This window comes from Heteronotia binoei, chromosome 21 (assembly GCF_032191835.1).
Source record: "Heteronotia binoei isolate CCM8104 ecotype False Entrance Well chromosome 21, APGP_CSIRO_Hbin_v1, whole genome shotgun sequence".
Classification (NCBI taxonomy): Eukaryota; Metazoa; Chordata; class Lepidosauria; order Squamata; family Gekkonidae; genus Heteronotia; species Heteronotia binoei.
Genome location: NC_083243.1, coordinates 78,191,797 through 78,204,519, shown reverse-complemented (window position 1 = coordinate 78,204,519; position 12,723 = coordinate 78,191,797). Strand labels below are relative to the sequence as shown.

Sequence of the window (12,723 nt, the reverse complement as noted above, 5' to 3'; positions counted from 1 at the left end):
GAGAGGCAGTGGCGGCGCACTCGTGACGAAGCGACGAGAACATCTTATAGAATGTTTATGAGGTCTTATGAGATGGCAGTCAAGGCCGCGAAGAAAGCTTACTTTGCGGCCAGGATTGCGTCTGCAAATTCGTGCCCGGCACAATTGTTTAGAATAATTGGACACTTAACTACACTGCCCCAAGGCAGACCAAATGTTAGAGAATTAGAAATAGGCTGCGAGGCTTTTGCGAAATTTTTTGCAGACAAAATCATGTCGCTCCGCCAGGACTTGCCCATCACATTGGATACAGTACATGAACTGGAGGCTCCGTGCCTGTCTTCTGGCTTAGTTCTGGACCGCTTCGACCCACTCAGCCTGGAGGAAGTTGACGGAATTCTCTCCTCTGCATGCCCAACAACTTGCGATCTGGACCCGTGCCCCTCCTGGCTAATTAAATCTTGCCTGAGGGAGCTTAGATGTCCTTTACAGGACATCATAAATAGATCCCTCCTGGAGGGGCATTTTCCAACACCCTTGAAAGAGGCTATGGTCCACCCCCTCCTGAAAAAAAGTACAGCAGATCCGGCCGAATTAGCAAACTACCGACCGGTCTCTAATTTACCGTTTTTAGGTAAAATTATTGAGAGGGCAGTGGCGTTGCAGTTGCAGGGTTTTCTGGATGACGCTTCCGTCCTAGACTCTTGCCAGTCCGGCTTTCGTCCAGGTCACGGGACGGAGACAGTGCTGGTCGTCTTGGCAGATGACCTCCAGCGGCATCTGGATCGAGATGGTGTGGCAGTGCTGATGATAGATCTGTCGGCCATGTTCGACATGGTCGACCATCGGCTACTGACCCGCCGCCTCACCGACGTAGGGGTTAGGGGGTTGGCTTTACAATGGCTCTCCTCCTTCCTTGAGGATCGGGGACAAAGGGTGGCAATCGGGGGTGAGCTGTCCCAGAGGCGCACACTAGATTGTGGGGAGCCTCAGGGAGTAGTTCTCTCACTGATGCTATTTAATATCTATATGCGCCCCCTTGCCCAGATTGCCCGGAGGCATGGGCTTGGGTGTCACCAATATGCAGATGACACCCAGCTCTATCTGCTAATGGATGGCCAGCCTGGCTGCGTCCCAGGGAATTTGGACCTGGCACTGCAGGCCGTGGCAACTTGGCTGAGTGGGTTGAAGCTGAATCCAGCAAAGACAGAAGTCCTTTGCGTGGGTCGGGGCACTCTGGGGAGGGAAATACCTCTCCCGGGTCAGGAGCTTGCGAGTTCTAGTGGAGCCTTCACTATCAATGGAGGCCCAGATAGCAGCCACTGCTAAGTCAGCCTTTTTTCATTTAAGGCGGGCAAGGCAGTTGGCCCCCTTCCTAGAGTGCCAGGACCTAGCAACAGTGATTCATGCAATGGTCACCTCGAGACTGGATTACTGTAATGCCCTCTACATGGAGCTGCCTCTGTGCCGAACCCAGAAGCTGCAGCTGGTGCAGAACATGGCGGCTAGGCTGCTATTGGGGCTCCCAAAATGGGAGCACATACAGCCAGGGCTGCGCGGACTGCACTGGTTGCCAGTTACATACCGGATTCGTTACAAAGTGCTGGTTATTACCTTTAAAGCCTATATGGCTGAGGACCTGCCTACCTGAGGGACCGTCTTTCCCCATATGAACCCCAAAGAGCACTGAGGTCAGCAGGGAAGCAAAACTACAGAGCACTCACATGCGGGCCTTCTCTGTTGTAGCTCCACACCTATGGAACCAGCTCCTGGAAGAAGTGCGGGCCCTGCGGGACTTTGAACAGTTCCGCAGGGCCTGCAAGACCATCCTCTTCGGGATGGCCTTCACCGATTAAAAGATAGAGAGACTGCTTAAGTGATTTTTACCATCTGTTGAAATAGCACCAGGATGTTAATTTTATTAATTTTAGAATTTTAATTAAATTGCTAAATTAGCTATTGCTTTTAAATATTATTGTATAACTTACTGTATTTGATTTAATGTTGTTAGCCGCCCTGAGCCTGCTTCGGCGGGGAGGGAGAGATATAAATAAAATGATTGATTGATTGATAATCCCTGTCCCCATCGTAGAAGGTTCTTGTCAAATGCAGATTGCTCTAATAAATACTTATGTGTTAATTCAGAGCAACTTTGTAAATATATAAACTGATTTGATAGTACTATTGTTATCTCCCCCGGAATAGCTATGGTTTGTTTACATTAGCTAATTTAAATGTCTGTAAATAAATTTTGACCAAAGATCACCATGGGAATGTGAACTAAACAAGAAGAGAGCATAAGGACAAACCAGTTTAAAACTAATTAATCCACTAAATGACTGCAAGCTTTTTCCTGTTAGAAGCAGTAATCATGAATATTTTCTCCTTAAGTACTTTTGGTTACCTATAAAGTTGTTTCTACTTAAGATCACAGATAAGATTTAGGTTGAGAGCCATTTGTAATTTTAAGAACTGTGATTTACAGCTGGCTTACACAAAAGGCTTGGGAAGTGTTCTTGTTTTCATAAATAGAGTAACAATTTCCCAAGTGTAAAATTCCTGGATGTACCATTCCTCTGACATCCATTTGCAGACTACATATGCTTAAAGCCAAGTGGCTTTTGCTACAGCATCCTGAGGAGAGGCCAAACAGAGTGTAGCTGAACTTGCTTCTTGTGAAATTGCTCTATTCCCTAAGAATTTAATTTGTATTGCAAGTAGTGTGCAAATTTAATGTTTCATTCTTGGCTGGGAGTTCATTAAAGTCTGAAACCAAGTGAATACTTTACTTGATGTTCTATTAGAACAAAGTTTGAGTTCAGTGGCACCTTTAAAACCAACAACATTTTATTCAAGGTATAAGCTTTCATGTGCAAGCACACCTCTTCAGATACAGTGAAACAGAATTTCCTCAACATTACATATATGTAGAGAGGGGGGGGGGGATTAGTTGCCAGGAAGAGCTAGTTAGAGTCAAGATGCATAAGTAACTGGGTAATTATAGCAGAGATTGGATTAAAGTAGTTGGTAAACTCTGTGAATGGCAGAAATTAGCATACAAATACAAGAATTAACAAGTAGATGTGAGAGCAAAGTTTGAGTCCAGTGGCACCTCCAAGATAATTCAGTTCAAGAACTTGTGTAGATGCACACTCCTTCAAATACATAGGTAGAGGGGTTAGCTGCCAGAAAGGGCTAATTAGAGTCAAGATGCATAAGTAACTGAGACTGTTTTCTCACACAGCTAACCTCGCAGTCACAATCCTGTTCCCTCCGCAGCGTCCGGTCGGATTTCGCACCATCTGCACCGGAGTTACAGGAAGTGCCACGGCTTTTGCATAGCAAACGTAAACCGCTAAAACCTTGTTTATGTTTGCTATGCAGAAGCTGCACCACTTCCTGTAACTCCGGCGCAGATGGTGGGAAATCCAACCGGACGCTGCGGAGGGAACAGGTTTGTGACTGCGAGGTAAGCTGTGTGCGAAAACAGTATATGTATTAAGTATAACTAAAACTGGATTAAAGTAGTTGGTAAGACATGTGAATAGCAGCAAATTGGGACAGAGATAACAAAGGAATTAACAACAGATGTGAGAACTGAGTTCAGTGGCACCTTTAAGACCAACAAAGTTTAATTTCTGAGTATATAAGTGAGAACTGCTTAGCATGTGTAGTGAGATAAGAAGCTGACATCTTATCAGTAGTGACTCAGCTGGGTTGAAGAAAGGTGCTGGGAGCTGGGATAGAACTGCTGGCAAGGTGAGTGTAATTTTTCTTAAACTGCTCAGAGCCTGCTGGAGAGGGGTTTCTTCTTGCTTTTGTGTGTTTTTTGTGTTATAGCTCTTATCTCCTATCTATAGATGAACAGCAACTCTAGTTTGGTCTTCATGGCACATACAAAATCTTGCATCTGTGTTAATTCCCATCCAGATGGTTCTGTTTGTCTTCCCTTCAGGAAAAGTGGAAACACTTGATAAAATAGGAAAACAACTAGTGCGTGTTTCAGCCACCTAACAGTATTTATATATAACTGATATCTGAATTGAGATTTTCAATTCACCAGATTGCTGTTAAACTAAAATACTAATTAATTGTTAGTTGCTGTTAAACTAAAATACTAATTAAATGTTAGCTGCTCTTCTAGAAAAATTAGGGGCCTTTCTATGCTAACAAATAGATTAATAAAATATACCTAACTAGCAAGAATAGCTAAATCCATTTTTTCAGTCTGTACAGATCCTGTGCATTACATATACATGTCCCTATCTGGCAGTAGAATATGAATATATTTTATATAATAGCTTTTGGACAAAATAATAAATTTAGTTTTCACATCACAAATTATTAACTATGGAGCTGTTTCAATGCTGAAATGGTACAAATAAATAATATAAGTATTTTCCCCAAAGGATTAAGGCGATAGAATTTCATCCACTGATAGCTTCTAGACAGAGGAGTCAAAGTGTCTGTCTTTCACTCACAGTGAGAGTGCTGTGTAAAAGCTCTTTCTGTGTGCTTTAATTCTTAGAGTAATGTGATCACAGTGGCTGGACTAATATTTAAATTAAGCATATTGTTGACATATACACGTGATCATACTGCTGGATGTACATACTGCTGTGCATATGGAAAATATGTCTGCTCTTTCAGAATGGCAGACTTATCTGAAGCTCTGGGTTATGAAAGTTCATGCTGAAATAAATGTTATTAAGCCTTTAGGGGGCTACTGGTCTCCTCCTTGTGTTAGACTTCACATCTGCCCGGTTTATTGAACACTCTTCTTAATCGTCCACTTCTGAGCACTGGTATAGATTACAGGGTTTTATACTGACCACTTGAAATGACCCAGTATGGTATCTCTGGCTACAGTTAAGTTTTCATGAGACTTACAGAACAAGAAATGAGATTTGTCTTGCTTTGTTTTTGTGAAAATATGGGTATGTTGGAAATTTGACCCATGTATGAAGATGATACAAAAATCTGTCATTTTGTAACTTAGCAGTTTCTTCTAGTATTTTGCCTTATGCTCACATTCCTAAGAATTGTGTATCACTGTTTAAATGTGCATTTCATTGTTGACACATTAAATATGCAATCCTTTCTAAGCCAAAATTTCATAACTTCCTCTGCAGAAAATTTGAATGACTCCCCCTCCAGGGCTTTTTTTTGTAGCAGGAACTCATTTGCATATTAGGCCCCATACTCCTGATGCAGCGTATGAGCTTACAGTAGGCCCTATACTAAAAGCCATGTAAGCTCTTGGAGGGTGTAGCCTAATATGCAAATGAGTTCCTGCTACAAAAAAAGCCTGCCCCAAACCTATTCTCTAAATTCCAAGCTTTCCCAACAGTGCATGGTATCATTGATGGAATGAAAACTTCATTACTGTTCCATTTTCACTATTTTCTTGTATTATTCTGACCACTTTTCTCTTCCAGTGCTACAGGGAACTGGGAGATAGCTCTGCGGCTGCTCACTGGTTGACTTTGGCTTCAGAGCTGCCAGTTATCACAAAAGAGGTAGGATCTTTGGCAAATTATGTGCATACTTAATTGACTTAATGCTTTCAAATAATGATGTGCTGTGTTATAAATAACAGCATTTGCCTACAACTTTAGATCTGTGTTGGTTTGCATCCAGTGATACATGGACTCAACAAGAGGCCTAAACAGCTAATCAATTCTAAGAGTTTGGTAAAATAGCTCAGGGAATGATCTACTTTTCTGCATTTCAGAACTTAGAGAGCCTGATCAGTTTCTCAGGCACACAGCTTCTGGTTTTTCCCTGTAGCTTCTTCCTTTGTTGTCTTTTATACAAGTGTGCTGGCTGTACTTACCAGTGACTATTTCAGCATTCCCAAATTTATTTCTTCCTGTCTATGCCTGAAGCTAAAGCTATTGTCTCTCTGCCCTTGTCACTCCTTCTCTGGGATTTCTGTGGCTTCATCTTTTTGAGCCTTCCCTTGAATTGTTCCCCTCCCCTTTAGCAACTTAAGAAAGCATTTATTAACCTGTATTTCTCCCCCTGTGCCTCTCCCCCAAGTTTTGTCCTGGCTCCTTGTTGCTTTGCTACTACATTTTTAGGATCCTCCAGTTTGGTGTAGTGTTAAGTGTGTGGACTCTTATCTAGGAGAACCGGGTTTGATTCCCCACTCCTCCACATGCACCTGCTGGAATGGCCTTGGGTTAGCCATAGCTCTTGTAGAAGTTGTCGTTGAAAGAGCCCTCTTAGCCGCACCCACTTCACAGGGTGTCTGTTGTGGGGGAGAAGATGTAGGAGATTGTAAGCTGCTCTAAATCTCTGATTCAGAGAAAAGGGCAGGGTATAAATCTGTCGTCTCTTCTTCTTCCTATTACCTGTCTGCATTCCTTTCTTTCCACACTAACTCATCTGTGTTAAGTCCATTGTGCCATGCTTTAGCTGGGAATTTCCACCCTCTAGTATTTATGGTATCTACTATACAGTTATCATTTTGAAACAAACAAGGATCTTTAAACCATAAATCTTATGACTATTGTTATAATAGAGCTATTCAGCTGCCTTTTAACCTACAAATAAGCAGCAGTGACTCCCCAATATCTGCCATTATGCAGACCTGGTGTTGCTGCCACCTACAGAAAGAAATGTACTACAAAACTAGCAACTTTGCTGCTGCGTGCTAAACTCTAGGGACAGCAAATGTCAGGCAAAAGAATTACAGCTTTGAACAGGAAATGCCAGCAATCAAGCAATGTCTAGGTTTGTTAATTTGGGCAGCTCTGAAAAACTGAAAGGCTTGACTAGGAAGGAGAATGTTGTTAAATTGTTTAAGGGGGGAAATCATATTTGTAGGAATCACATTTGTAAGAATAAAGTAGAACTGGGGTTCAAGGTGAAGAATGTACTTCTAGTAGGGAAATTTATTCTGCATTGAGATACATATGTTTGCTTCTCTGTGTGTGCGTTAAGTGCCATAAAGGCTCTTTTGACGTAGGGCTGACCCTAAGAATTAATGATCTCCAGATGTTCTATCATTAACAGTCTTGCTAAGGTCTTGCAAACTGAAGGTAGGAAAAATCTCTTTTTTCATCATCCAGAAAGGGCAGAGAAGCAGTTGGAATCATTGCTAGCCACTATGACAGGTAAAATATTTAAGGGCTCTGGCTTGGCTCCTATATCTTTGCTCTGTGCACTTTTCTGTTTGGGTTTTCCAGAACTTGCACTAGGCACTTTTTTCACTCTTTGGAAATAGTTGGAATTGCGCAAACAAGTGCTTAGCACAAGGGGGAGCAAGTTCTGTAGCAGAGGACTGCCTCCACAACATCCAAAAAGAAACACGTGGAGCAAAAGTATAGGATCCAAGCCTATGTTTGAGAAATTTGAACACGGTACTTAGAATATAAATGAGAAAGATCAGAGGAAATTTCTTTCCATTGTGGAGGAGTTATTTATTCATTGCCGATTCAGGGCAGAAGAAGAAAAGAATGCTGATTTCTTACAGTTATACAATTTTGCAAATGTAATTACTTTAAACCAACTAATCTTGAACTTAAGTTTTCTTTTGCTGCAGGATGCAGAAAGTAACAAAGAAATAGAAGAGATGCTGGCAGTTTCAGAAGCCTAAGCAAGTTCAAAATTCCCATCCATCTAATATATGTGATCAGCAAAAGCTCCAGTGTAAAAGGTTTTGCAGTGATTGCCCTGATTGAGCTTCATGAACAAGATGTGGAATCCAAAAAGATTGAATCCATTGCAGCTTTATAATTCCATCTTCCAATATTCATACTAGCAAAAGAGTTGTGGTAAAAAAAAATGTAATCTTACTCTTTTGTTGCTGTTTTAGACAGTGACATTCCTTTCTTAAACTGTTCTCAAAGCAGAATTTACTCATTGATTAGGGATTTTTGCACTTGTTTGATTTTTGCATATTCAACAGCTGAGAGTTTTATGAAATACTAATTGCACAATTTCTATAAGGGGATCAGTATACCATTATTTCATACATTAATTCCATTTCAGAAATGATTACAGATTATTCTAGAAAAATAACTTGGACAAGAGATGGTGATGATTTTAAAATCACTGGGCACATAGCACCCTGTTTTTTAAACTTAAATTGTGCTAGTTGGCTCTTTGTACATAAACTGTGACATTATGGCTTATGTCCACCTCAATGTATATGTAAACTAAAGAAAGAAATGGTAAAATAGAGATGGGGACAATTTACACCATAGTTGATCATTATGGGAATAATTTTTGGAAATGCTTGGGTTTACCCACAGCCTCCCATTGTACATAAATTGGCTTTCAAAAAAATCAGTTGTTTCATGCAATCCATCAACTGAGCTAGGATTTCAAGCATCACCTTAATCCTGGCTTGAAGACAGAAGAATACACCATAGTTTATGGCTCAGCATAATAACCAATGATGGTGTCACAAAAAATGGAAATCATTCATTTCTGTGTTGCCTGCAGGGAGAGGGAGGAGAGAACTCATGAGCTCTAGGTTTCAACAGCTTGTTCTCATAATAACAGACTAGTTTGCTATGCATGAGTCATATTTTTAGACATACTGTTTTATTCAAAAGGGTGGAACAGCTCAGCTTTTCATTGGGCTAGTGGTTAATATCCAGCAGATTAAAACATGGAATTACATGTAAAATGTAAACAGGCTAATATTTTTGTAAAAAGCCATAATTTTACCTGAACCTACAAAACTCTCTGAAAATACTGCAAAGCACAAGTCAGTCTATCCTTTCACATATTCACCAAGTTGCTTGTGAATTTTGTTACTCCATGAGTGCTCTACTGCTTGAACACTGTTCACAAGGAAGGTGTTTGCATAGACAAGCATTCTCTCCTACCATACTACCCTCTATTAAAGAAACTGGAAGCATCTAGTTTAAAAGTTGTGGGAGCAGTGTACCTGCTTTCAGGTTTCTGTTTGTTGGGGAAAAGCATCACTGCCACAAACATTGAATAAAATGTTAAAGGAAAAAAAAGAGTTTTTCTGCAAGGGTTGACAGAATGCATCAAGATCAATGTTTATACTTTTAAAAATATGTTGCCTCTGTGCAAATGCCTATTAGTGGGGGGGGGGGGGGGGTGCCTACCTTTGAAAGAAGAACCAAAGTTCTCATGGTTTAACAGGTTAACAAAACCAACAATCTTATGTCCAAGAGCAGTATAATTCCATTTTCTGTATATTCTGTAGTTTTAATGGGAACCTAACAGGGTGCCGTCAATATCTTAAACATGTAGATTTTTTCCTATTCATGATGGTTGAATTATTGAGTAATAATTCACTATCATTCCAGTGTTTCTTAGTTATGTGAAATAACTGTGTTTTAAGAACTTCTGAGTTTTCTGCAGAAGACTTAAATTCATTCTTCGAATTATAATATAATGATAATGTTTTATTATTCTGAAAATTAAATTGGAAGAGTGACCATTAACCAAAGATATTTCCAATTACATAGTTTCCCATTTCTTAATCCTCTTTCCTTTCAAACGTTTAGACTAACATCTCAAACACTTACAAGTAATTCAAGTAGACTAGACATATTAGTCTCTTGAAGCAAGAACCCAACAAGAGTCTGTGATTATTTATAGACTAGCAAAATGTTAATTTCAGCATATGCTATTGTGGATTAGAGCCCAACTCTTCAGTTGCAATAAATGTAGACTCTTATTCAGTTAATGAACTCTCACTATATAGATGTAAAACATCTACATGATGAGGACCAAGTTATTGTATCTGAAGAAGTAAGATGTTGTCCATAAGAGTTTTTGCTGAAATATAATTTTGTTAGTTTTGAAGTTGCTGCAATAATATAACTTGCATGACACTTAAAATGTATCACTGACTGTAATATTTGTTCTGCTATTATAAGGTTTCAGTCCACCAAGGTCATTCCTTTTGCAAACTCTAATCCATACATTCCATATAACCTATTTGCTTCATTTTAAAATGATGCAGGAAAAAACCCTGGTGCATTTTGTCCTAATGCTTCAGTTTGTACCATATTATAATGGAGTTTGCAGAGAAGTGGCTTTTTTAAAATATTTGAGAGTTACTATTTTTTTCATTTCAGATTTAAAATGTAAACTTTCAATAATTTTAAAATATACTTTTAAACTTCATAGTTCTGAGGCATATTTATTATTTGGAAATGCTGGATATTTTTTAGGTCTGATCATGGCTAAAGATTTTGTGTTTGTTTAGAGATCGTGGTACAGACTAGGATTTGGCTTAGTTCCAGCCATGCAGACACACATGCACACACAAATTTACCCAGAGTTAAACTTTGTTGGTCTTAAAGATGCCACTGGACTCAAACTTTGTTTCTTTCAACATTCCTGTTAACACTAGTGAAACCCACTGAGGCACTTACGATTATGCCTGGAAAGGGACTTTGGTTGAGGCCTCTTAGCAGACTTGGCATATCTGGTGACGTTCAAGTGCCTCTGCAGTATCTGACCAAATTGTGGCTGTGCTGAGGCAGTACTGTATAGGAAGAAATTTGAGTTACTGCTCCAGTAGTCAAAGAACAGGTGATCTTCCAGGATCTACTGGAATCAGTTCCACTTCATAGAGAGGGATTTTTACTTTTACAAAAAATTTGAATGTTTGTAGCATGGGGAAATTTTAATTGAATGGTTGAGAGAGCTATGTTATCAGATCAAGACCAAAATATTTTCATATTAAAACCTGTAAGTGTATTTTAGAGGAGGTGGAGAAAAGTAACTGAGATGCACTTTGCAAGTTGTGTGTGTTCCTTCTTTAGGCATTCCACCAGGTCTTAATGATGGCCTTAATTGATCTAATCTTTACTATCAGTTGCCCCCTTTTTTAGTTTTAAGTTTTTATCTTCCCATTTGTGATATTCTGTGACTGCATCAGGAATTTGTATTGCAAACATTTCATAATTTGAATGTGCACTGGATATTTGAATTAATTTTTTTCTGACCATGCTTTAGCAAAGTAATGTGACTAAAATGGCACTGAATACATGAGGAGAGACATCCTTCAGCGACCTTTCCTAATACCAATCATTGATTAAAGGGAAGATACTAATTTCTTTAAAGGAGGCAAGCTGGAGTCTCCTAGATAAAATTGTATGTGAAGTCAGTTTTGATACCTGAGAAGGAATGAGTGGTCGTGGTCTTCTGCATGACATGGTTCAAGACAGAAGTTGGTAAAGTATAGCCCACTGCTTGCATTCTACATACTGTGAGGACCTTTTTTGGGGGGGAGAGGGGAATCTCCTCTCCCATAACTGGCTCAAGATGAGTCGCTTAATGGTAGTAAAGCATCAAGCTATGGCTAGGAGGAAGAGGCCTTGGTAAACTGACCCCGATCCTTGGGTTGTGTGTTCTGTTTAAGGATTTTGGGAGGAAGAGTGGTTTACCTTGAGCTCCCCCACAACCCTTTTCAGTGATTCTTATTTAGGGCACTGTTATCACTAATAACATGTAATAATGTACTGAAAATTAAATATAAAATACCTTCTGAGATTAATCAGATTGTCTGGAGCTAGTAAACCTGAGATCAGTGTTATGAAGAAAAGTCATCTTTGAACAAAAATTGTTCAGAAAGAGTTTTCCCTATAAAGGGGGTACACTTTAGCAGCCTAGGCTGAAAACAATTGTTCATTTTTAATTGCACATGTTTTGCTTGCAAACTGTGATTATAAATGTGAAAGTCCTTTAAGAATGCACTGTAATCCTCCCAGAGGAACATGAGGCACTGAAGAGTCATAGGAGCAAAAAGTAGCTGGAAAAAGACACATCGCATTACTGACCACAGGAGACTTACTTCCAAAGTTTTATACTAGAGACAAAGATCATTGTATTTTCCTGTAACTGAACTTCTTGGTTTTTAAAAACAAAATATGACAAATTAGTGTTTTCAAACTACCATACATAAATTATGTTAACTTGAGTTTTATTTGAAATAAAAGTTTTAAATGTGAAAATACTGTCTAATGTCCAGTATATAAGTGTCAAGAAATTCAGATCTGCAGTATCTTTATATGCAACTGCTATTGCTTAAAAGGTAATTCTGGGATACAGCTCTTTCAGTACTGTATAAGAATAACAATATGAGTTGACTGTGTCATCTTTGATACAGAGCAAATACACATTTAAACCCAGTGATGCAATAATTGTGAGTCTGGATAGGGCCAGTGTGTTGCACACTAAAATTCTAAGATGGAATTAAATGTGGCTGGGTTCCTTCCACTTAGTTCTCTGTTGGCTAAGCTGTCCGGTGTTTCTAGACATGGCATCGGTTTTATTGGTCCAGAGCCACAAAAAGCCAAGGAACTCTTGGAAAGTTAGCATATCTTGCTGCTTCTGTGGTGCTGGGCTCTAGAACTGGACTTGGGGATTTTCCCCCCACAATATTTGTGCATTGGCAACTGTTGACATGCGAGCCAGAATAAGACTAGAGCTTCTCCACATCTTTGTCTTCTCATAAACGTTCTCATAAACATTTCCTTGATGTTACTCAACTTATTCAGGGAGTTAGTATTTGAAAAATAATTGAGACCTTTTCCCTTGCCTATGAATAATTCAACTGAGCTCTTACTCTTAGAGAAACAGGGAGGTCATGCTTACAAGAAAGCAACAGCTTAGGGATGGTCTTGTGAAAGAGTAAATTAAGGCTTCAAGGGAGACCCACAATGACAAAGAGTAGCAGGGGAAAGGCTGCAGTACGTAAACTATGGAAATAGGGAATGAACCTGTTTCCCCACAGGCCAA

General features: G+C 39.6%; 1 protein-coding gene across 3 annotated transcripts in view; it reads left to right on the top strand.

The window, feature by feature from the left end:
* Positions 1–11,936, top strand: part of RMDN3 (regulator of microtubule dynamics 3) — a 79,935-nt gene extending 67,999 nt beyond the window's left edge. For all 3 annotated transcript variants that reach the window (XM_060261348.1, XM_060261349.1, XM_060261350.1), the window contains exons 12-13: positions 5,418–5,498; positions 7,529–11,936. In XM_060261348.1, coding sequence (XP_060117331.1) covers positions 5,418–5,498; positions 7,529–7,582 — 135 coding nt within the window. In that variant the 3' untranslated portion in view covers positions 7,583–11,936. The remainder of the gene's footprint in view (positions 1–5,417; positions 5,499–7,528) is intronic.
* Positions 11,937–12,723: the final 787 nt, after the last annotated feature.